General features: G+C 40.7%; 1 protein-coding gene and 1 long non-coding RNA gene across 2 annotated transcripts in view; one reads left to right on the plus strand and one right to left on the minus strand.

The window, feature by feature from the left end:
• alk (ALK receptor tyrosine kinase) overlaps positions 1-27,233 on the minus strand; it is a 698,893-nt gene that overhangs the window by 330,477 nt on the left and 341,183 nt on the right. Inside the window, exon 4 of the mRNA XM_090220448.1 lies at positions 11,147-11,351. Within this exon, the coding sequence (XP_090076574.1) occupies positions 11,147-11,351 (205 nt within the window). The remainder of the gene's footprint in view (positions 1-11,146; positions 11,352-27,233) is intronic.
• Positions 12,508-25,393, plus strand: LOC149972029 (uncharacterized). Its single transcript, XR_016491866.1, has 2 exons — positions 12,508-12,800; positions 22,883-25,393. It is a non-coding gene; the product is annotated as an uncharacterized LOC149972029 (long non-coding RNA).

Consider the following 27,233-nt stretch of genomic DNA (forward strand, 5'->3'; position numbering starts at 1 on the left):
CAATTTTGGCAGAATTTTTTTAGAAAGACAGGGTCCAGATTGTCTAGCCCGACAGATTTGTAGGGGTCCAGATTTTGCAGCTCTTTCAGAACATTAGCTGACTGGATTTGGGAGTAGAAGAAATGGGGAAGGCTTGGGCGAGTTGCTGTGGGGGCTGCATTGCTGTTGACCGGGGTAGGGGTAGCCAGGTGGAAAGCATGGCCAGCCGTAGAAAAATGCTTATTGAAATTCTCAATTATAGTGGATTTATCAGTGATAACAGTGTTTCCTATCCTCAGTGCAGTGGGTTTGTGTTGAGTTTGTGTTGCAGGAAGCAAATTTCTGCTTGAAAAAGCTAACCTTGGCTTTTCTAACTGCCTGTGTATATTGGTTTCTAGCTTCCCTGAAAAATTGCATATCACGGGGGCTGTTCGATGCTAATGCTTACGATGCTTTCGATGCTAATATTAACCGTGGGGAGACATCAACACTTCATTTTTATAAATATTAACCCTCATTCGTTATACTGTATCTGTGCATGAATCCATAGAAAACAGTTTTTGTACAATATAAGTCAAGTTTTATTAGTCGTATGTACTGGGTACACTTGGTCCAAAGAAATAATACAAGATAGAAAAAAAAACTGAACATCCCCAAGTGAGGGACATCAACATTCAAAAGATTGTTCAGTACGTGGCAAATGTTATGACAGCCACACATTTTTTTTATACACAGGACAGGAGTTTACAGGTTTTTGTTTCAGCCTTTCACTAACACCTTCTTAAACTAATTGTGGTCAATGAATAGCTGAACATGGCGTGTAATAGGCAGGAATAAAACTTGCACACGGTGCAGTACCATGGGGCCAGAAATCACCCAGCTCTGTATTTTAGAATGAGCTTCAAACTGTATGTTACAATGAGCTGATAATTCTGCATGATAAGAGCATAACGTGTGGATCTACTTCTAACATAGTGATGTTGCATACTGCTGAATGAACTCCTGACTAAACTCCTGGGATAGGGTGATTTTCCTGGTGGACGGGAGATTCCCAAGTTCTTTACATCTGGGTGATGGGGTGGCATGTGCTTCCACCTGATGAGAACATGGCAGAAACATAAGGCCATGGGAAGGAGAAATTAACTTCATTGAACCAGCACTGAAATTTGAGCAATCTGCCGAGAACCACAACTACCTTTGTTAATGTACAATGGTTTTGTAAACAGGTTGCATGTCCATAGGCTTGACCAAGTGTTCAACAATTTACTTTTAATTGATCATTTTCATTATATGCAATGGTGAAACACAAGGGGATGAGAAAATGACAAGAAGAAACAGACACTGCATGCATGTATTGACTGATCATATAAGAATGCACAAATAACTTGGCTGGATAGCAAGCCTACTGTAGATTGAACAGAGCACAGCCGGGTGCAGTTGCTACATTTTTTATCAGATTTTGTTCAAATGTCTTGCCTCCAAACCAGTTGAGCACGACCGTTTTGTCCTGCCAAGCCAATGCTATGGAGTGAAATTAACGCATTAGTTGCCATCTGTCCCTGAAAACAAATAGTAATTAAAAAAATACTTGCTACATTTGCAAACAAGCCCACCAATTCAGGATAAAAAAAGAAAAAAAACTGTCCAGGTATTCACAATTAACACAGCTGCTTTCATCCCTAAAGAGCTGATAACCAGGATGAGTTTGCCTGCTAGCTAGCCATCGAGTCCAACAATCTAACTTAGCTTGGCTAGCAAGCTGATAAACAGCAGTGACTCAACATCTGAATAAAACATTCATATTGAAGTAGTTTGAACAGTTTAACAAAATATTGTTAATAAATAAACGTAATACTTAATTTTTACCAAGTTATTTCATATTCCTCTGGAACATTTTGTCACAAGCGGGGATTTTTTATTGTGTCACAAGGTTTACAGTGGGGCAAAAAGGTATTTAGTCAGCCACCAATTGTGCATGTTCTCCCACTTAAAAAGATGAGAGAGGCCTGTAATTTTCATCATAGGTACACTTCAACTATGACAGACAAAATGAGAAAAGAAAATCCAGAATATCACATTGTAGGATTTTTAATGGATTTATTTGCAAATTATGGTGGAAAATAAGTACTCTATGGAAATTCTGGTAAAATTAGTACATACAGTGCTTGCCTTTTCGTGTTATGTTTAGAATATAAGAACTAAACACATATTAGACACAGCTAAAATGTGCACTTCTCAGTCCTGGAGATAGCATAAGTACTCTAGCTATAGATAACACCACCCACAGACACACACACACCCTCCCTTCACCTGCACATACACAAACCATCCTCCCCTGCCTTTAAGGTCTTCGGAAGCCAATTTAAACAGAACACCGGCCATTTCAAATCACATCGTACCTTCTACACTATGCAATCTGGTTTCCGAGCTGGTCTTGGATGCACCTCAGCCATGCTCAAGGTCCTAAACGATATCATAACCGCCATCGATAAGAGACAATACTGTGCAGCTGTATTCATCGACCTGGCCAAGGCTTTCGACTCTGTCAATCACCAAATTCAGCCTTGGTTTCTCAAATGACTGCCTAGCCTGGTTCACCAACTACTTCTCTGACAGAGTTCCATGTGTCCTGTTATCCGGACCTCTGGCAGACTCTATGGGGGTGCCACAGGGTTCAATTTTCGAGCCGACTCTCTTCTCTGTATACATCAATGACGTCGCTCTTGCTGCTGATGATTCCCTGATCCACCTCTACGCAGACGTCACCATTCTGTATACTTCTGGCCCTTCTTTGGACACTGCGTTAACTAAACTCCAGACGAGCGTCAATGCCATACAACTCTCCTTCCGTGGCCTCCAACTGCTCTTAAATGCAAGCTCTTCAACCGATTGCTGCCCACACCTGCCCACCCACCCAGCATCACTACACTGGACGGTTCTGACTTAGAATACGTGGACAACTACAAATACCTAGGTGTCTGGTTAGACTAAACTCTCCATCCAGCCTCACATTAAGCATATTCAATCCAAAATTAAATCTAGAATCGGCTTCCTATTTCGCAAAAAAGCCTCCTTCACTCATGCTGCCAAACATACCCTCGTAAAACTGACTATCCTACCGATCCTTGACTTCGGTGATGTCATTTAAAAAATAGCCTCCAACACTCTACTCACCAAAGCCCCATATACTACCCACCACTGCGACCTGTATGGTCTCGTTGGCTGGCCCTCGCTTCATATTCGTCCCTAAACCCACTGACTCCAGGTCATCTATAAGTCTTTGCTAGGTAAAGCCCTGCCTTATCTCAGCTTACTGGTCACCATAGCAGAACCCACCCACAGCACGCGCTCCAGCAGGTATATTTCACTGGTCACCCCCAAAGCCAATTCCTCCTTCGGCCACCTTTCCTTCCAGTTCTCTGCTGTCAATGACTGGAACAAACTGCAAAAATCACTGAAGCTGGAGACTCATATATCCCTCTCTAGCTTTAAGCATCAGCTGTTAGAGCAGCTCACAGATCGCTGCACCTGTAAATAGCCCATCCAACTACCCTTTAACCATATTGTTATTTATTATTATTATATTGTTATTTATTATTTATCTATCACCCCAGTGTTTAACTTGCCATGCCGTAATAATTTTGCCACTGTGGCCTCAACAGTTGGCACCTCCTCTTTACATGAGACGTGCTAACCAACATTTTAGTTTTTCAACTACCAACCTAGATTTCTAGTCTGTTTTTGGAATTGGACCATCAGTGAGTGGAACAAATATATAATGATTCAGCCTTGCGGGTGATGCGCCTGAGGTGTGTCGCATTATTCTTAGTACCCCAGGCAAAATGGAACCTCAGGGGATTATGTTGTCATCTTATATAGATATGTATTTATTTTCTCCCCGTGACACACCTGTGAGTCACTCCCATAGGAAGCTTATACTAGCTTATAAAGTACTGCATGTCTCCAAAAAAGTTTACCGCAAAGGCTATTAAAAATGAGTCACACACACTAGTAAATAGGGTCTAATACTTTCATAATACCAGTCTGGATGTATTAATTCCCAGTTATCCAAATAAATAAAGAAGAATCCAGCAGTGAACTTTATTTAACCCACCCTCTGAGCTAAAATCAAGGTTGTGTTCAAGTGCACAATATTTTGCTCCATATTGATTATTTAAGCTTGACAGCCATTACATAGAACATATTCATTGTTACTTTCTCTATATGCTCCTCTGTGTGTGCGCGTCTGTGTGTGTGTTTATTGCTCTATATGCACCTGTGTGTTCCTGTGTGTGTGTGTGTTTCTCTATATGCTCCTGTGTGTGTTTCTTTCTCTACATTCTCCTTTGTGTGTGAGCGTGTGTTTCTTTCTCTAAATGCTCCTTTAAGTGTTCCTGTGCATGTGTGTGTTTCTTTCTCTATATGCTCCTGTGTGTGTGTGTGTGTGTGTGTGTGTGTGTGTGTGTGTGTGTGTGTGTGTGTGTGTGTGTGTGTCTTTCTCTATATGGTCCTGTGTGTGTTTCTTTCTCTATATGCTCGTGTGTGTGTCTTTCTCTATATGCTCCTGTGTGTGTCTTTCTCTATATGCTCCTGTGTGTGTTCCTGTGCGTGTATGTCTTTCTCTATATGCTCCTGTGTGTTCCTGTGCGTGTGTGTCTTTCTCTATATGCTCCTGTGTGTGTTTGTGTTTTTCTTTCTCTATATGCTCCCATGTGTGTTCCTGTGCGTGTGAGTCTGTGTGTGTGCGTCTCTCTGTACTCCTGACTTGTTTCTTTATGATCTGAGCATTCCCCTAGCAGAGCATTAGAAAAGAGAGAGGAGTTGGCTGGGCTCAGCGGACTGATAGTGTGTGGGCAGATAGCACTCCCTAATCCGTAACACATGCAACTGTGTCCCTGGTGTGCATTTGGAGTCGGGCACACAACTACTCACGTAGACATGCATGCCGGCGTACACATAGGAGACACACATTTATTTGTTTTTTTCTTTATGCAGCACCTTATTATTACTAATGGATGGATGTATTTACCTTTTTCCGTGCACACGCGCACATACACTTTCCTTTGGGATCCCTCATAATCGAATATGATTTCCCTCCAGGCATCACAGGTCCGGGTTGTTGTTGGTTTGGCTGGCCATGTGTCTGGAGATGGCTTAAGAGGCCGATCCGTGACTTGCAGAACTTGTCTCAGTGGGGGCAGGGATGGTTGGTCATGTGGCCAGGGCTAGTTGTTACTGGCACCGGAGTCTGTGCTTTGCAGCGTGCTACCTTGCCGGCTGTTAATTCTCTTATTTTGACCTCATAGACTGGGGTTCCATTTTTGATTTGGGCATGGATTTCCCTGTTTGGATTCTTATGGCATTTCTTCAGGTGTGCTTTGTGGTTGTAACAGAAACACTTTTCTAACCTCAAGGGGCATGGGATCCATCCCTGGGCTGGGAGTAGAAAATCTGTTTAGGAAGCCATGAGTCACTCATTCTCACGAGGTTACCTACCTGAGTTGCTTCACTCCATGACACTGATGTCTTCCTAGCTGATGTTAAGTATTTTCCTGAGACAACATTGGTAGAATCTTTCAAGAGATTTGATGTGTTTATTGATATGCAGTCCAAGTTTCTGCACTGTATAACAGGGTAGGGATGATCACTGAGCTGTACACATCCACTCTGGTCCTGGTGGTAATGTCATGAGTGTGCCAAAGGCAGCACTAGCTCGAGCAATCTGATGTCGCATTTCATCATTGATTAGGATATTGGTGGAGAGGTGTATACATAGGTATGGAAAACTGGGAACGGTTTCAAGTATTGCATTTTTGGCAGTGATCTTGGGGAGTGGCAGGTGTACTCCCGGAACTTGCTGGAAGAGGATATTAGTTTTGCCTGTGTTGTGTAATACCCATCCTGCTGCATGCTTCTGTGAACATGTTAACGATGAACTGGAGCTTCTGAGCAGGCACTCACTTGCGCATCATCTGCATACTGAAATTTTACAACAGAAGGGGTTGTGGTTCTTCACTTGGCTCTGAAACAGTTGATATTGAATATCTTCCCATCTGTCCTGTAGGTGATGCGTATGCCTCTGTGGAGTCTGGTCTCTGTCAGATGGAGCATTGCTCCAAGGAAGATGGAGAAGATGGTTGGTGCGATCATTGAGCCTTGCTTTTCTCCGGTACTCATCTCGATTGGCTCTTTGGTTTCACTACTGGAGAGAATGACAGCCTTCATACCGTCATGCAGGAGGCAGAGGAAGTTAACATTTTCAGGCAAACATATCTCAGGTAAACAGAGTCAAAAGCCTTGGTCGGTCACACAAACACAAAGAATGGAAATTGAACTTTCAGCCCTTGCAATACCTGCACCTGATTGGCTGTCTGCATGCATGGTTGAACACACATACACACTAATAAAAGTGGGTTCCTCAAGTGTTCTTTAGGAAGGGTGATAGTTCTATATGAAGCCATACTTACTTAAATAACCCTTTGAGCCCTTCAATGGTTCTTTGCAGTTCACAAAAAAGGTTATATCATTAGTGGTAAATAAAATGTAGGGGCAATGGCTCGTTAGCATATCTTGGGGTGTGGTTTGCTCACAGCTCTTGAGTTGTTTCCCTTTTGAATTTGATGTAGTTAATTCTGATTTGTAATGCACTAATTCTGTGTGGTCAAAGGGATTAAACAGAAACAACTGAAAGGTTAACGGTTTAGGCATTCATTCCGAGTAGTTAAGGTCATGGCTATGGTTTGGGGAAGACTCTGCAAACCAACCGATCTCATACCATCGAGTATCATCAAGTATTCCCACGGCTTGCTAGAGCATTGTTGACTGCTGTAGTGCAGTGGTATGAGCAGCGCACATCCGATCAAAGCATCTTGAGTTTGTGCCCAGCGCTAGGCAATCATTTTAAATTTTTGGGTTGAGTGCAGAGGAAGACATATATCGACATTCTTAAGACCTTTTTAAACATCCAAAATCAAAGTCTATTTCTAGTGGCTGGTTATGGTATGACCATGACCTTTTACGGTGTCTTGTGAAAGACTCAAGTAAGGTCTTGTGTCAGTTGAGAACTGTTGACTAAAGGAGTGGTACTCAATTCTCTCCTCAGGGACCCCCACCTGTTCCAGAGCTTGCACACCTGATTCAACATGTCAATTAAAACAATAATAACACCTATTGAATTTTAACAATTTTGTTTAACCTTTTTAACTAGGCAGGTCCGTTAAGAACAATTCTTATTTACAATGACGGCCTACCCAGGCCAAACCCTAACTTTATACTATGGCTAACCAGATTTAAAAAACTATGGTTCATCAAAAGGTTATTTGTAGGACCTTTGAGATTGAGAATGGTTATTTATAGTACCATTCTCCAAAAAGGGATCTGCTCTGATTATATTCCATAGAACCATTTTTTTATGTGTACAGTTCCACCTTGGCGGAGAGATGAAAACACAGTAAAGGGCATCAATGCCATCTTAATATTTTGGTTATGTTTCCCATTTGAGTAGTTTCTGTGTTTTTAGGTCTGTATGTTGAAGTTGAATTCTTTGTTTGTAACTCTTAGAAAAAGAGTTCCAAAAAGGTTCTTTGCAGAGGAATAGAGTTAAACCGCTCGGCGGTCGACGTCACCGGTCTTCTAGCCATCGCCGATCCATTTTTCATTTTCCATTTGTCTTCCCACACACCTGGTTCTCATTTTCCTCATTATGTGTTGTGTATTTAACCCTCTGTTTCCCTCATGTCTTTGTGTGGTATTGTTTATTCTTTTTCATGTTATGCACATGTTAGTCTGTTGCGCTGGGTTATGTTAACCAGTATTGTTATTTCGTTTTCACTTTGCCGTGTGCTTTTGGTTCACCTAAATAAAAGGCTCCGTTGGCTTATCAATATCTGCTCTCCTGCACCTGACTCCTCCCAGCCATTTAAGCATACCTGACAGTACCTGAGCATTGGTGTTTGACTCAGTGTTTAAAAGGATAGGTGTGAGAACGTTTTAAACTTTATCTACATTATATGGGAATATTTGTACACACCAAATTGGCCAGTGTTACCTAGTTTAGATTTTTCAGTGTAATGTTTCTAGAGTTAATTCAGGAGTTAAATTAACTCAGTGGTGTAAATAACCCTTGTGATTGTTTAATTCTTACTCTGTGTAGAGTAAAACACTCAACCACACCCATCATTATCATATTTCTCAGCATGCTCTAAAGCAAGTTGATTTTTAGAATTGTTTGTTTCAATATCTGGGTTTTTGCATGTAGATTGATTGGTGGTTGATCTAATGCTCCACAAAGATAAATTACAAATGTTTCTAATCGAATCAAATCTGTTAGTAGTTGGACTTATTGAACCTGTTGCTAAGATGGTTTTTCCAGTTTAGATGGTTTATGTAGTTTCATTTATCAATCTTGCCTACCTTGGCAGTCGTTCTGAATACAGGTTGCGGGTCATTAAACGTTCCAATTATTGAACATCCTCACTCTGGCCTGATTCCAATAGGAATTACACATTACTTTGCAAACCAGCATAATGTGATGTACAGGCCTAATCTGGTTTGTAAATGAGGAGTTTCCTAAAAGCACTGTGTTAGGGTATAACTAGGCCCGCAAATAAAGGCTTTATATTATACTATATGTACTGTTATTTTAGGCTAGGTTTCTGTATAGCACTTTGTGACATGATGTAAAAAGGGCTTTATAAATAAATTGGATTGATAAAGAGTTTGTTAAAGGATAATAAGCTTGGTGGAACCGTTCATAAAGGGTTATAGGAAGAACCATTCAAAGATAAAAGGATTCTTGCTAGAACCTTTAGATAATAAAAGGGTTCTTGGTAGAACAATTTATACAGGGTTCTAGGAAGAACCCTCTGCAAATGGTTCTACTTTACCTAGCACTAAAAAAGGGTTCCACTATGGGGACAAACAGAAGAACCCTATGGTTCTACTTGTATTTGCTCATACATAGGCCTATTTGTGTGTGATTGCACATACAGTGCCATTCAAAAGATTGGACACACCTACTCATCCAAGGGTTTTTCTTTATTTTTACCATGCACAAGCTTCACCACAGTCTGGACATTCACTTCCTGATCACAGGCCACACCAAGTTTACCCCCGGCTGATGCTTCGGGCCACATCAAGCAGCGCTTCAGAAAGACCAGAGTCAACACTTTGTCTGAGATTGCTGGTGTTGTGAAGGACAGCACTGTGACAGGGGTCAACATCCCACAGCTGGTTTGACTGGAGGATGGTACAGTGCTGGTGGAAGGCTATGGCTGGCAACACCTGACTCCATACTTCAGGCTGCTGCCACAGATCAAGCAGTACCAGCACTTCAGGTGAAAATAATGTATTGCATTGTATGAGGTTATTCTTCTTATCTAAACTTGGGAGGTGAATTGATGTTGTGCAGGGTTGTAGTGTCTTGATTGTTGTTGTTATTCCGTTTTACAGCTTCAATGGTCTGGAGCCTGGTATTGTCACCAAGGAGCGACATACAATAGTATATGACATACCATTTTGAAGCTCTAAGTCTCTACTTTTATCCAATGTAAAACACTCAACATATAAGACCCATTTAAGACGATCAGTCACAAATGTGCTCACTCATCAGGACACTGTTGTTCAGAGGAGCTAGCCAACAACACAGCTAACACAATCACTTCAAACAGAAGCTGTAAAGACTGCAAACTAGCTGCACTTAATTTCATTTGACTTTTTTTCAATTGACATTTATTTGTATATATCAATAAAAATGATGCCAGCGGATTCATGATTTTGACTGGCTGAGAAATGCTGCCCGTCTCTCGTCTCCCGACATGTTTATTACTATGAGACAGCTGTAGATCTAATTTTAATATTGTTGCAAATGTCGGAGAGACCGACAGCAAGGTTTATACAAATCTCCACTGTTGAAAATTAAATGTTAGTCTAAAAGAAATGAGAAGATGCTTTTTATTGTGGATATCAAGTTTATAAATTGCCTGGCTAGGCTGATGACTGAGTGGATTGAGCAGTCAGATGGAACAGAGTAAATAGGCATTTTAATGTCATAGATTTAGCCGGTGGGAACTTGTGGAATAGACACCGGCTGGAATGCGGTTTTAACCAATCAGCATTCAGGATTATACCCACCTGTTGTATAATTAGGTGGTAGTGAATTATGTATTTACATGTAACAAGGTTACATAATAGGATGCATTGCTAACATTATGCTACATTGCAGACTGCAAAAATGTTATTACAGAACATTAGTTACATTTGAAACAAGACATCTTGTAATTACCTATACAAAAGCATTAATTACATATGTGGAATAACCTTAGACAAGCTGATTTGTAATTAGATATCCTTGTTCCACTTGTGTAATAAACTATACCGCTAAATCCTTAGAGTATAATTACATACTATTTACATAGTAATTACATATAACTACTATGTTATAAATAAATACTATTTAGTTACTGATTAATGTACTGGTCAAGTGTTACCAATATGGTAATCTGGACAATGCACATATGCAATTTTAGGACCCCATTTCACCATACTGTTTACACCTTCTGTATCCTGTGCATGTGACACAAACTTAGATTTTATTTGATGTAGTGTGTGTTTACCAGAGACGGTAATATGAATAACATGACCTGCACCAAAGTCAGATTAGGATATAGGCCAAGGACTAGATAAAGTGTATTTTTACCTGTAGTACTTCCTTATAGTAGGCTACTACTTTTACAACATTTAGGTGTGACACCTTTGGTTGTTTACTACACTGTTCACTCTGTTTAGCACATGTTCTCACATGTGAATTCTTAAAGAGATGGGTTGGGCTAAGGCTTAAGAGGGTGTGAACAATACTGAATGGGTGTAAACAAAGAACAGCTCTCTAGTAGGTGTACCAAAACATTCAATGGCCATTTTCTTAAGTGGGGTTATCAACTTTCAAAGCAGAATTACTCTCCCACTGTTCCTCAACTGCAGTGCATGATATACAATTTTTTGGGGCGTAGTGCAACCACTTCCTATATGCTCCTGGAGGCAGTTTTATCCCCTGTTCTGACACTCACTTTCTGTGCAATATCCATCTCATCTATTGTTATACTTGATCTGTCAATGCAAGTAAAACTCTCTTTGAATACAGAAAACTAAATGAAAGTGTAGTTCTGCTTACCCTGTGATGGGCGGCAGCATGTCAGTGGACAAGAGGGCTAGCGGATTTTTGTCCCTCTCAATGAGCCACACTGTGTAGCGTCCGCTCTGCAGGGGGTGCAGGAACACGGCCATGTCCATCCCACAGGGGTCCCAACCTCCCCACAGCCAGGGGCTCAGGACCCATGGACCTGCCAAGGCAGAGCCATTCACCCACAGGAACTGACCTGAAAAGGAGAAAGAGACGTTATCTCTTTCATTTGTCATTTGGTCATCTGTTACTTCCAATCCTTCAGCATTGATTTGATGTTTTTATTGTTTTGCTTTGTATGTCTCTTTCATGCCAATATAGCTTGAACTTGAGAGAACTCCTGGCCTCTACCCGCTAGACACTTCTGTAGATATGATACTACTGCTTAGGTGGACGCAATATGGCAAAATCTCCACCAACCAGGGGACAGTGTGGAACTACTACTCTGCCTATATTATTTCAGATCAACAAGAAATGCCAAGGGGAAAGGGCTATTGGGTAGTTTCTGGAGAGTATGAAGCGGGGTGGAGTGATTATTATTGGTATTATTAACAAGTGCATCTTAAATGTCAGCGGTATGGGTAGTGAGGCAACAAAATGAGCCACGTGAACGCCACATGATATGCCAATCACTGACAGGTTTGCCATAATGGAGTGTTATTGATTCAGTGATGTAACGAGAGCCCACGAGGGGACCATGCACTCTTTGTTGTGGTTCATGGATTACAGATATCCCCACATTCCAGACCAAGATGTACAGTTCTGTGACGGCACCCTCCTTTACAAGCAATCATGAGAACAAACAAACGACTCTTCCTTTCGCCTTTTATGACTCTGAATGGCCCTGAGGCGTGGTCAGCAGACATAACATATGCCTTTGGCAAGTCAGCAGACCGTCTTGTGATCTACATGTGTTACTGGGTAAATGACCAGCCAGGCTTTTGAGTACTGGGGATTTGTATCCCAAGAGGAGAGAAGAAGTCAGGATTTTCCACTCTTTGTAAAAAAAAATTGTGCCAATAGCACAAAGGACATTTAAACTTGTTTTCTGGACAATGTATCAAACCAAAAAAACTCATGACATGTTGATACTTGAAGCATACTGTGAAAATTTTCCTAACCTTTCCTATATCATTAAAAAGGGTTTAATTGGTATTTGCTGTATTATCAAATGTATGAATTTGACCAAAAGCATGTTTAGTTCCTACAGGCTACGTATTTCATCTTGCGGACAGTTAAACTGTTTTCTGTACAAGTAGAAACATTCTGGGAACACTTATGAGGAAATCTCAAATTTAGCTCATGAACATACTGTGAGTATCACTATAAATTACAGGACTTGCAAACATGTCAGATCAAGTTTCTTCATAGTGTGATCACACCAAGTTGAACTGAGTGATCAAATCTCCTTGGAAACCAAACACCGATTGACTTTTCTTATCCTACTCAGACGGAAGAAATCATCCCTGAGGGGATCCTGTGAGACGAGCTGACTGAGTTCGCAATCCATCCGGGCTGGGACCTGAAGGAGGGATTCATTGCATGGAAGCTGCTCTAATAGACTTCACTGAGGACTGGGAGAGAGGAACTGGGAATCACTCCTTCGGCTGTGAATTACTCCAGACCACTGGCTTCAGCTCCACTGGTGAGAGAGACTGGGACAACCATCCTCTATCCAATCCTAACAGAATTTCACTGAGAGGGAACAAGTTACAAGTAATTTGCCTTGTTACATTCATATTAATATCCTATGAAAGTGGCATTGTGTGTCTAAGGTGGTGGAAGTCATTGAGTAATTGTAAGACGGCAGGTCTAATCTACAAGCCCTTGGTCAATACTGTCCCGGCATTGTTTACATTTGAATGCTAACTGAAGTGCTATAATTTTGTGGTTGTGAACACCTGTGTTGTTGTAGTCTCTAACATTTAAATTTTCAATGAATATGATCATGATGATCATATTCTCAAAGCCCCGTGTATGTATTATTTTATTTGCCTGAGATTAGTACGGGAGCCATTCATATTGACCTGGGGAGACTTTCACCTCAATAACTGTTGTATCCTATTATACCATACCTTTAAATTCAATCTGTTAACTACCTCACTGCCCAACTCATTTAGTATAGTAAATCAAACCTTAAATGAATTTGTGGCACTGAGTTAATTTGCGAGTGATTAAGTTCTTGAGGTTCCGGAGCTTGATGACTGTTCAGAATTAGTATATAAAGTAAGGTGACTGTTGATTAAGACTATTGATGATCTAGGATTAATGGTATAACAGTTAATGATTATCAGTAGTTGAGTCAATACGATTATTTTGGATAGGATAACCAAATTAAATCAAATAAATCAGACCAATTAATTATTCCAGTAATTAATAAATAAATTATCTTGAATATTAATTAGCCAAAACTCAGTGACACTTTAAGTTGTCCCAATTACTATGTAACTACACTGTAATAACCGCATGGGCACAGGCTCTGGTATGCCATTGAGTGCTATCAGTTATTACACAATTGGAACAAGGAGCGTGTAATTACACAACCACTTGCTGAAGGTAATTCCACGTGTAATTAATGTTTTAAACATTCTTGTTCCAATATGCAACTAATGTTTTATAATTACACGTTTGAAAGTCACCTGTTAAATAACCCAAACCTTGTTACATGTGGTTACATGTGTTACAAGGTGCCACTACCATCGAATCCACATATCAGGGTTGATAAATAGGCTAGGATTGAGTAACAACAATTGTAACAAGGCACACCGGTCATGTACCTACCCAGGAGCCCCAACTTCATGTTAAGTGAAACCCAGTAGGGTATAACCTTTCTTGGGGCTAAGCCTCCTGCTAGCGGGACAACTTCCGGAGAAACTGGAGGGCGCACAATTCAAAGAAATAATCATAAAAATGATGGATACTTAGGTACATACAAGTGTCTTATATCGGTTGAAAGCTTAAATTCTTGTTAATCTAACTGCTCTGTCCGATTTACATTAGCTATTACGGCGAAAGCATGCCATGCGATTGTTTGAGAACGGCGTCCCACATCAAAATATGACTTTGTAGTTACAATCACAACCTTTAACAACCTTTGCAAAAAATAGCCAGCAAAAAGGAGCCAGGAGAACATTTTTCAGTTAACTTTTTTTAATGGATATTGCAAAGCATCATATTCAAACCATTCCAGACTCAAAGCAATAACTATTAGTAAAACATACTCATTAGTTAGTAAAACGTACTAACACAGGGTGGTAAAGCTAGCTAGATAGCGTTCCCCAATTTTTCACTAATGAAGCAAGAGCTGAGCACTGCTAAGCACTGGCACAATGTCAGCACATTTTCCAACTTGGTCAATAAACTTTACAAAATCGTCACAAAACTTATGAAACATTTAGTTAACAATGTTATTTCACTATTTTGCACATTACAAACCTATATAAACAGAACCAATTAAGAGACAGAAATAGCCTGTGGCTTCCATTTTGGCTGCAGAGAGTGAGAGGTCAGCACTGTTTAAACTATTTTTCAGTGAGAATCGCTATTGGCTCATTGATTTGTCGCTAGAAATTGATAGATGTCGTTTTGCATTTGCATCGGTGACGTAACGGCACCAATTTACCTTGACCCGACATAGCATTTTCGCCCCCTCTACCGCCGCACAGCCCCTCCCTTTGTGTTTCTCTGCCTGTGTGTGCGCCATTGCCGTGTTTCACAGACAGCTTCTCCCACTCTCGTTCGCTGCACAATTGAGTAGGAAAAGTCGCAAAATGCTATTAAAATCATAGTGTCTCAAAACTGCACAGAGGCAGTCTGAAAAGTAGCTGAATTTTTCATTAAAATATTTAACCAAAATAAGTCTTAAAATTGAGTCTTAAAACTCACTAAAAATAGTGACAACTTGGCAACGCTGGAGATCAGTTTGACAGACCTCCTGGTGACAACTTCCTGGTGACAGGCTTATTTTTCTTATTTAGTGAAAAAAGGTATTATTTTATTTTTTATAAACAAAAAACACAACACCCACACCTGTCCATGAACACACAAAAACCACACCATGCCCACACCTGTCCATGAACACACAAAAACACAGTAGCATAACCTTTAAATACACATACTGCATACAGTGGGGAGAACAAGTATTTGATACACTGCCGATTTCGCAGGTTTTCTTACTTACAAAGCATGTAGAGGTCTGTAATTTTTATGATAGGTACACTTCAACTGTGAGAGACGGAATCTAAAACAAAAATCCAGAAAATCACACTGTATGATTTTTAAGTAATTCATTTGCATTTTATTGCATGACATAGGTATTTGATACATCAGAAAAGCAGAACTTAATATTTGGTACAGAAACCTTTGTTTGCAATTACAGAGATCATACGTTTTGTGTAGTTCTTGACCAGGTTTGCACACACTGCAGCAGGGATTTTGGCCCACTCCTCCATACAGACCTTCTCCAGATCCTTCAAGTTTTGGGGCTGTCGCTGGGCAATACGGACTGGCTGTGTGTTTCGGGTCATTGTCATGCTGGAAGACCCAGCCATGACCCATCTTCAATGCTCTTACTGAGGAAAGGAGGTTGTTGGCCAAGATCTTGCGATACATGGCCCCATCCATCCTCCCCTCAATACGGTGCAGTCGTCCTGTCCCCTTTGCAGAAAAGCATCCCCAAAGAATGATGTTTCCACATCCATGCTTCACGGTTGGGATGGTATTCTTGGGGTTGTACTCATCCTTCTTCTTCCTCCAAACACGGCAAGTGGAGTTTAGACCAAAAAGCTCTATTTTTGTCTCATCAGACCACATGACCTTCTCCCATTCCTCCTCTGGATCATCCAGATGGTCATTGGCAAACTTAAGACAGGCCTGGACATGCGCTGGCTTGAGCAGGGAGACCTTGCGTGCGCTGCAGGATTTTAATCCTTGACGGCGTTGTGTGTTACTAATGGTTTTCTTTGAGACTGTGGTCCCATCTCTCTTCAGGTCATTGACCAGGTCCTGCCGTGTAGTTCTGGGCTGATCCCTCACCTTCCTCATGATCATTGATGCCCCACGAGGTGAGATCTTGCATGGAGCCCCAGACCGAGGGTGATTGACCGTCATCTTGAACTTCTTACATTTTCTAATACTTGCGCCAACAGTTTTTGCTGTTTTTTGTCCTGTAGCCCATCCCAGCCTTGTGCAGGTCTACAATTTTATCCCTGATGTCCTTACACAGCTCTCTGGTCTTGGCCATTCTGGAGAGGTTGGAGTCTGTTTGATTGAGTGTGTGGACAGGTGTCTTTTATACAGGTGATGAGTGGAGAACAGGAGGGCTTCTTAAAGAAAAACTAACAGGTCTGTGAGAGCTGGAATTCTTACTCGTTGGTAGGTGATCAAATACTTATGTCATGCAATAAAATGCAAATGAATTACCTAAAAATCATACAATGGTAATTTCTGGATTTTTGTTTTAGATTCCGTTGAAGTGTACCTATGATAGAAATTACACATGCTTTGTAAGTAGGAAAACCTGCAAAATCGGCAGTGTATCAAATACTTGTTCTCCCCACTGTAGGTGTCTGGCTAGACTGTATACTCTCCTTCCAGACTCACATCAAACATCTCAAATCCAAAATAAAATCTAGAATTGGCTTTCGATTCCACAACAAAGCCTCCTTCACTCACGCCGCCAAACTTACCCTAGTAAAACTGACTATCCTACCGATCCTTGACTTTGGCGATGTCATCTATAAAATAGCTTCCAATACACCACGCAGCAAATTGGATGCATTCTATCACAGTGCCATCTGTTTTGTCACCAAAGTGCCTCACACCACCCACCACTGCGACCTGTATGCTCTATTTGGCTGGCCCTCGCTACATATTCGTCGCCAGACCCACTGGCTCCAGGTCATCTATAAGTCTATGCTCGGTAAAGCTCCGCCTTATCTCTGCTCACTGGTCACGACAACAACACCCACCCGTAGCACGCGCTCCAGCAGGTATATCTCACTGGTCATCCCCAAAGCCAACACCTCCTTTGGCCGCCATTCCTTCCAGTTCTCTGCTGCCAGTGACAGGAATGAATTGCAAAAATCCCTGAAGCTAGAGACTTACATTTCCCTCACTAACTTTAAACATCAGCTGTCTTAGCAGATAACCAATCGCTGCAGCTGTACATAATCCATCTCTAAATAGCCCACCCAATCTACCAACATCATCCCCATATTGTTTTTATTTACTTTGCTGCTCTTTTGCACACCAGTATCACTACTTACACACCATCATCTGCTCATCTATCACTCCGGTGTTAACCTCTCTAGGGTATGTGGGACGCTAGTATCTGGCCAACATCCAGTGAGGTTGCAGAGTGCCAAATTCAATTACAGGAATGCTCATTATACAAATTCAGAAAACAAAACATATTTTACATAGGTTTAAAGATGATCTTCTTGTTAAACCAACTATAGTGTCATATTTATAAAATGCTTTTCGGCGAAAGCATACCTAGCCCAGAACATACCTAGCCCAGAACATAGCCCAGTTGACAAATGATTACAAACAGTAACCAGCCAAGCAGAAGCGTTACAAAACTCAAAAATATAGATAAAATTAATCCCTTACCTTTGATGATCTTCATATGGTGGCATTCAGAAGACTCAATAAATGTTCCTTTTGTTCGATGAAGTCTCTTTATATCCAAAAACCTCTGTTTTGTTAGCGTGTTTTCTTCAGTAATCCACAGGCTCAAACTCAGTCAAAACAATCAGACAAATCCAAATTGTATCCGTAAAGTTCATAGAAACATGTCAAACGATGTTTATATTCAATCCTCGGGTTGTTTTTAGCCTAAATTATCTATAATATTTCAACCGGACAATAACGTTGGCAATATAAAAGGTAAACAAGAAATGCACATGCGCCTGAAAAAACTCTGCGTCACGTTAGGGTCCACTCGTTCAGACTGGTCTTACTCCCTCATTTATAAGAATACAAGCCTGAAACGATTTTAAAGACTGTTGACATCTAGTGGAAGGCATATGAACTGCAAATGGAGTCCTAAGTCAATGGATACTGTAATGGCATTGAATAGAAAACGACAAAAAAAAACTACTTTGTGAATGGATGTTTCTCAGGTTTTCGCCTGCTAAATCAGTTCTGTTATACTCACAGACACTATTTTAACAGTTTTGGAAACTTTAGAGTGTTTTCTATCCACATCTACCAGTTATATGCATATCATATCTTCTGGGCCCGAGTAGCAGGCCGTTTAATATGGGCATGCTTTTCATCCAAAATTCCGAATGCTGCCCCCTACCCTAGAGAACCCTAGAGAGGTTAATCTGCTAAATTGTAATTACTTCGCTACTTTGGCCTATTTATTGCCTCACCTCGTCATGCCATTTGCACTGTATATAGACTTTCTTTTTTTATATTGTGTTATTGACTGTACGCTTGTTTATTCCGTGTGTAACTCTTTGTTGTTTCTGCAGCACTGCTTTGCTTTATCTTCGGCCAGGTTGCAGTTGTAAATGAGAACTTGTACTCAACTGGCTTAACTGGTTAAATAAAGGTGATATATATATATATATATATATATATATATATATATATATATATATATATTATAAATCTTTATATTGTCCACATTGTAACAAACTTATGGTTGCATAACAGCACATTGTGTAACATTACCACGGTATTATATTGAACAATTTCGGAGCCATGGACAACATACCTTGCTAGCCGAAGGTCAAGCAAAAGAGAACAATAAGGGGGTACGGAAATACAAATAACCCAGGATGGGCCAAACCAAAATATTAAAAACTTTTACAATCACGTGTATGTACAATATTGATATGAAAAAGTGTTTGTACACCAAAAAATAACATTAGCTATGCAGCTGTAATTACATTTTTAAAAACACACTGAATTATTATTATTATTATTATCAAATTATTAACATCCCCTCTTGACCTGGCCTATTTGAATTGGTCCTTGTGTGCAACTTGGTGCATAATCTAGGGGAACATCATCACACTGCTACACTCTTTCAAAATATAATTTGATGAATCATGCATGACTCCATAATTTGTAACAAGTTTCAATAAAACATTTTTGGTAGTATTTCTATGTTGAAGATTGAAAAATAATTTGGTGCATTTTTGCCCATATTCCATCCAGTTCGCTTAAAAAATATATATATATACTACATATATACTACTGGATCTTTCTTGAATAAGTTCCTTTTAGTTTGTCCTCTTAACTTATTCTGTGCCTCCACGGCACAGTTTTATTGCTATCTAACTGTACTCTTAGTACTTCAATTTCCTTTGTTAATATTTACTTGTTGCAAGTAAAATTTGACATTACGAATAGAATATACACCCCTTGTAGATGCTAAAGACAACATTTTGTGAAACACGTGCTCTAGCAAGCAATGCCCCCTCAAGCAAATTATACAGCCTGTGATTTTGCCTGTGACGTTCATTCAGTGAAGACTCTGGTGCTGACTGGGGAACAATATCTGGTGAAGGCTCCAGGGGGGGTGGAATTAAAAAAAAATAATTATACAAAACAATTTGCAAGAAAAATGCCCAGGGTGTGGTGTTTTCGTATAATTTGACTGAATAGGCTTGTGGACAGTCTTTTAGTGTTTCAATAGTTAAAACCTCTCTGAACTACCCATCCCAGATACGGGTTTGACTTCGACAACATATGGTGTTCGCCACAAATAGTCATATTAAACATTCCTGAAAATACAAGTGTCTCACATGCATCACAAGCCTAGAATGTTGCTAATCCAACTGCGTTGTCATATTTTTTAAATGATTTATTGCGAAAGAATATGCTGCGATTATGTGAGCACAGACCACGGCAATTGTTTACCTTTGAAGATCTTGCTCTGGTTGCAATCCCAAGGCTCATTGTTACACAATTAATGGTCTTTTGTTCGGTTAAATCCACTTTTTTATAGCCTAACTCGAAACATTTTGTGAACGCTTATCTCGTTGAATTTCGTGTCATTAAATTTTCTCCTTAACATCCAACGTAAATACACAGACTTACCCTGACTTTATCCAGTCATGTTTGGTTTCCTTACAATCAACTGTTTGTTTGTAACACAACCAAACTTGATGGGTCATTTTGCGGGACGTATTGAATCGGAAAAAAAAACGTGTGACGAGCCCACTGTGCACCAATTATATGACCACTGTCTCGTTGATTGACTGTATTTTAACCCAATGACCACTGATCGTCTTGAAATCTAGCTGGGTAGATAGCCAATGAGCAGAGTTAAACGGCAATATCCCATGGTTCTTTGTTGTAAGACAAACCTATATATTGAACGCTAGCGTAAGGAGCTTTCTTTCGCCATTGCCAATTCTACCATGAAGGAGCGACGCTTATTACGCACAGCAGTATTTCGTTGACTTGCATCTTCAGCTGTTTATTTATCCAACATCATGGTGAATAAGTCAAGGAAAGCTAATTCTAAGACTAGATATACAAATGTAGAAACAATTTTAGAGGAAATTGATCATGAAAGTGAGACAGATCTGCTTTTTGAGGACTCCATTAGCTCCCATAACTATGATTCTGAAACTGAGGCATATTTTTTGAATGGAGAGGACATTCTTTTGAACTGGTAAGTTGCTCTCATGCTAATGCCATTGTTTGAAATTAATATAAAATATTATTTGTGATTGTTTTTACATTTTATTTGCAATATATAAAGATGTAATGAAATGGAAAGTGAGGTTATGTTTGTTTGCATGTGAACGAACCACAGCCTATTTTTTTGTGTGTGTATGTATATATATATATTACATTTTCTGTTCCACTCTTATATTTTTCACTGAAAATGTCCCCATCATCCTATCTGAATGTTTGTTATATCTTGTTCAGTTTAAAGATGATGATACCAAAAAAAAATTCATTGTATTATCTAAACCAGATCTATTGTGTTATATTCTCCTACATTAAATTCACATTTACGACATTTATTAGATATTTCAAACTTTTTTAACAAGTCAAAAACTGAAAAATTGGGCGTGCAAAATTATTCAGCCCCTTTACTTTCAGTGCAGCAAACTCTCTCCAGAAGTTCACTGAGGATCTCTGAATGATCCAATGTTGACCTAAATTACTAATGATGATAAATACAATCCACCTGTGTGTAATCAAGTCTCCGTATAAATGCACCTGCACTGTGATAGTCTCAGAGGTCCGTTAAAAGCGCAGAGAGCATCATGAAGAACAAGAAACACACCAGGCAGGTCCGAGATACTGTTGTGAAGAAGTTTAAAGCCGGATTTGGATACAAAAAGATTTCCCAAGCTTTAAACATCCCAAGGAGCACTGTGCAAGCGATAATATTGAAATGGAAGGAGTATCAGACCACTGCAAATCTACCAAGACCTGGCCGTCCCTCTAAACTTTCAGCTCATACAAGGAGAAGACTGATCAGAGATGCAGCCAAGAGGCCCATGATCACTCTGGATGAACTGCAGAGATCTACAGCTGAGGTGGGAGACTCTGTCCATAGGACAACAATCAGTCGTATATTGCACAAATCTGGCCTTTATGGAAGAGTGGCAAGAAGAAAGCCATTTCTTAAAGATATCCATAAAAAGTGTTGTTTAAAGTTTGCCACAAGCCACCTGGGATACACAGCAAACATGTGGAAGAAGGTGCTCTGGTCAGATGAAACCAAAATGGAACTTTTTGGCAACAATGCTAAATGTTATGTTTGGCGTAAAAGCAACACAGCTCATCACCCTGAACACACCATCTCCACTGTCAAACATGGTGGTGGCAGCATCATGGTTTGGGCCTGCTTTTCTTCAGCAGGGACAGGGAAGATGGTTAAAATTGATGGTAAGATGGATGGAGCCAAATACAGGACCATTCTGGAAGAAAACCTGATGGAGTCTGCAAAAGACCTGAGACTGGGACGGAGATTTGTTTTCCAACAAGACAATGATCCAAAACATAAAGCAAAATCTACAATGGAATGGTTCAAAAATAAACATATCTAGGTGTTAGAATGGCCAAGTCAAAGTCCAGACCTGAATCCAATCGAGAATCTGTGGAAAGAACTGAAAAGTGCTGTTCACAAATGCTCTCCATCCAACCTCACTGAGCTCGAGCTGTTTTGCAAGGAGGAATGGGAAAAAAATTCAGTCTCTCAATGTGCAAAACTGATAGAGACATATCCCAAGCGACTTACAGCTGTAATCGCAGCAAAAGGTGGCGCTACAAAGTATTAACTTAAGGGGGCTGAATAATTTTGCACGCCCAATTTTTCAGTTTTTGATTTGTTAAAAAAGTTTGAAATATCCAATAAATGTCGTTCCACTTCATGATTGTGTCCCACTTGTTGTTGATTCTTCACAAAAAAATACAGTTTTATATCTTAATGTTTGAAGCCTGAAATGTGGCAAAAGGTCGCAAAGTTCAAGGGGGCCGAACACTTTCGCAAGGCACTGTAAATGGTATGGTGTAGAATGTAAGCAAACCCATACATCTCAACACAGCCAGCATGCAAAACAGCCAGCATGCATCATTCTACATTAGAGGGAGCATGGTCTACCAGCTGCTGCTATTTGAGGCAGTCCCACAACAATGGCCAAAGTGAAATGGAACAGCACTTTATGTTCCCTGTACTCTATATGTATGTTTATTATACCTGTTGATATATGTGAAACTATTCTAACTGAACATTTTCTTTCACAGTGGCACTGACTCCGACTGGGAGCCCCCATTGCCAACTTGTCCATCCCCCTCTTTCAGCTGTACCCTTGCTGTCTCTGGCTCCACGCCATCTAGAGGCACTGACAGGCACTGACAAAGAAGCAGAGGAGGGGAGGTGTGCCACCCGCTAACAGAGGGACAGAAGGGCGTTGGCACACCATCCTAGAAGATGATGTGGAGCCACCCCAACCAACTTTTAGGCCGAAAAGGAAGCTAGGACCTCAGGTGAACCCGACCACAACTTACACCCCCCTTTAGCTTTTTCAGCTGTTTTTCACACAATCTGTTGTAGATTCGCTCGTGTCTAACACGAATAAGTATGGGGAGAGGAAGCAAGCAGGCAAAAAGGTAGCATGGAAGCCCATATCCATGTCAGACTTTTTCTGCTACCTTTCACTGGTCATTTACATGGGGCTGGTGAGGCTGAAATGCCTGAAGGACTACTGGAAAACGTAATCTCTCTACCAGCTGTCTTTCTCCATGACTGTTATGTCCTGCAAAAGGTTTCTGGTTCTCTCATATCAGTGACCCAAAGGTTGATGAAGAGAATGAGAAGAGAGGCACAGCAACGTTTGATAGACTGTGCAAAATCAAACCTCTCTACCACAGCATTGTTGAGGCCTGCAAGATGTACTTTCAGCCAGCCCAGAACGTGTCAATCGATGAGAGGATGGCAGCCTCAAAGGCCAGAATTGGCCTCAAACAATACATGAGAAACAAACCAACCAAGTGGGGTTACAAGCTGTTTGTGTTGGCTGAATCTGTGTGTGCCTACACATGCAATTTCTTTGTCTATGAGGGGAAGAACAGTTTTGCTACCGGTAAGGGACTTAGCTATGACTCTGTAATGGAGTTATGGGATTTTCAACTGCTAGGGAAGGGCTACAAACTGTTTGTGGATATCTTCTACACAGGCCCTACCCTGTTTGCAGACCTAAGGAAGCTGGATGTGTGGCCTTGTGGCACCATTCGTACCAACAGGGTGGGCTTTCCGAAGACGAAGGTGAACGACATGCCTAAGCGGGCTGAGCTGGGGACCATGCGATGGATCCGTGAAGATGGCCTGCTTTTTGTAAAGTGGATGGATACAAGAGAGGTGGTGATGTGCACAACAATCCACAAGTCCTTTAATGGGGATCATGTTGTCAGGCGTGTGAAGGACGGTGCCGGGGTATGGACCACCAAAAATGTCCCCATTCCAACTGCAGTAAAGGACTACAACAAGAGCATGGGAGGTGTGGACCTGTCAGATAGACTATTACAATGTTCTACATAAGACAATGAAATGGTACAAGACCTTCTATCATTTCATTGAATGCATTAAACCTACACAAATAAATGGCTAAGAGCTGTGGAAAGCCCTTCCTCTCACAGAAAGCCTTCAGAGAGCAGCTCATCAAGGAGCTTGCTGGCTACAGCACCACTGCACCACACCCTGTCCCTTCTGCTCCTGCCACAAGTGTTCATCTCCCCAAATATATTTGTGCAGGTATGGATGTGCCTAAGGGCCAAAAGGGCACAGCATGGAGGCGTTGCTGTGTTGTTTGCAAGATGAAGTCCCCTATCACATGCACCACATGCTCGGTGACCCTCTGCTTTACATCAGAAAGAGATTGCTATGACATCTGGAATCAGCAGCAGAATATTGTGTCGAGCTTTGGCAAAGTGGGTGGGGTTATATGGCAAAGTGGGTGGGGGCTAGGGTCAGTATGTTATATCTGGAGTATTTTTCCTGTCTTATCCGGTGTCTTGTGTGAATTTAAGTCTGCTCTCACTTTTTCTGAGCCCTTGGACCTGAGCCCTTGGACCATGCTTCAGGACTACCTGCCATGATGACTCCTTGCTGTCCCCAGTCCATCCGGCCTTGCTGCTGTTCAAGTTTCAACTGTACTGCCTGCGGCTATGGAACCCTAAAGTGCTGTCCTGTTGCAACCTCTATGTTTCTTCCTAGGTTTTTGCCTTTCTAGGGAGTTTTTCCTAGCCACCGTGCTTCTACACCTGCATTGCTTGCTGTTTGGGGTTTTAGGCTGGGGCTATATAAATAGATTTGATTTGATAGAGGACTGAGGGTCTTCCAAATATTGAAAGTGTGTAAATAGTTACCAATGTTATTTTGTAAATGTATATATATTTTTTCATGTATTTTTTTCAATCAATTTTTTTCTCCATTTTTTTTCACATTTTTTTTTTTTTGGGGGGGGGGTGTGTTAGAATACCATTTTGGTATTTTGTATATAGTTATTTGTTCCAAAAGGTATACCTTCACCAATTTGGCCACCTGGGTACATTTGGGCTACTTGTGTGGGACACCTGGGTGACTTCATGATAAATGTCATGAAGCACACTCATTTTGGAAGTTATCATTCTGAAACTTTTCTGTTCCCCTCTTATATTTTTCACTGAAAGTGTCCCCATCAACCTATCTGAATGTTTGTTATATCTTGTTCATTTTAAAGATGATGATACCAAAAAAAAATCATTGTATTATCTAAACCAAATCTGTTGTGTTATATTCTCCTACATTCAATTCACATTTACACAAACTTCAGAGTGTTTTCTTTCAAATGGTACCAAGAATATGCATATCCTTGGTTCTGTGCCTGATCTACAGGCTGTTAGATTTGGGTATGTCTTCAGGCGGAAATTGCACAAAGTAGGGGGGTAGCTCTACTAAGTTACTGACTGACTAGGCTATTTCTTATTCAGATTTTTGGTGGTTTAATTTCAGATGAAGAGGGAGTTAGATTACTAGAAAAGCAGCATGCAGAGCCCGTATTCACAAAGCATCTCAGAGTAGGAGTACTGATTTAGGATGAGTTTTGCCTTTTATATCACAAACAATGAAAGGGTGAGCTGGTCCTAGATCACGATTCCTACTCTTAAGACACTTTGTGAATACAGGCCCTGGATGAAAGCTGTTGCCCAATACCTTGCACAGCAGTATTTCACCACAGGATCCTAGAGGTATTTCCGTCAATGCTTATGAACTGAATATTTGTATGTGAATTTCCATATATCAATGACACTAACAAAATGATTGAATTGATCATCAACATGTGCAGTGAACATGACTTTGGCGATGGATGGTACATAATGCATTTATTGTCATCTCCCTATCAGGCCACTGCATGCTGTAACATGGGCTTGGATGGTGACACACATCTTCTTCAAGCTTCCTGACTGAATACTGGGGTTTTTCAGTGGTTCTAGAAGCAAGGGCCTTACCTGGGAGTACAGCTACAGTCTCTCAGCCATTCTGTCAACATGTATTGTATGTAACCACTCGAATTCTTACTCCCTGCTATGTATGCAAGACCTCAAAACTTGAGACATCTGTGGCATTGTGTTGTGTGACAAGTGCACATTTTAGAGTGGCCTTTTATTGTCCCTAACACAAGGTGCACATGTGTAATGCTGTTTAATCAGCCTTTTGATATGCCACACCTGTTTTCTTGGCAAGGGAGAAATGCTGACCAACAGGGATGTACTTGTGAAAGTATTCACCCCCTGTCACGGCCGTTGTTGGTGGGAAAAAGGTGAGGACCAAAGCGCAGCGTGGTGTGTTCATGATGTTAATATTTAATGAATCAAACTGAACACTGAAATACAAAACAACAAAGTGAACGAACGAAACCGAAACAGTTCTGTCTGGTGCAGAATATAAACACTCAACAGAAAACAATCACCCACAACTCAAGGGTGAAAACAAGCTACCTAAGTATGGTTCTCAATCAGGGACAACGATTGACAGCTGCCTCTGATTGAGAACCATACCAGGCCAAACACAGAAATCCCAAATCCTAGAAAAAAGAACATAGACTGCCCACCCCAACACACGCCCTGACCATACTAAAACAAAGACAAAACAAAGGAACTAAGGTCAGAACGTGACACCCCCTTGGCATTTTTCCTATTTTGTTGCCTTACAACCTGGAATTAAAATGTATTTTGGGGGGGGGGTTGTATAATTTAATTTACATAACACGCCTACCACTTTGAAGATGCAAAACATTTTTTTATTGTGAAACAAACAAGAAACAACACAAAAAAACAGACAACTTGAGCGTGCATAACTATTCAACCCCACAAAGTCAATAGTTTGTAGAGACACTTTTTGCAGCAATTACAGCTGCAAGTCTCTGGGGGTATGTCTCTGTAAGCTGCCCATTTTCTGCCCATTTTTCAATTCAAAACTGCTCCAGCTTCGTCAAGTTGGATGGGTTCCGCTGGTGTACAGTAATCTTTGTAAGTCATACCACAGATTCTCAATTGAATTGAGGTCTGGGCTTTGGCTAAGCCATTCCAAGACATTTAAATGTTTCCCTTTAGTGTT

This window comes from Oncorhynchus mykiss, chromosome 25, assembly GCF_057628025.1.
Source record: "Oncorhynchus mykiss isolate SJ-2025 chromosome 25, ASM5762802v1, whole genome shotgun sequence".
Lineage (NCBI taxonomy): Eukaryota > Metazoa > Chordata > Actinopteri > Salmoniformes > Salmonidae > Oncorhynchus > Oncorhynchus mykiss.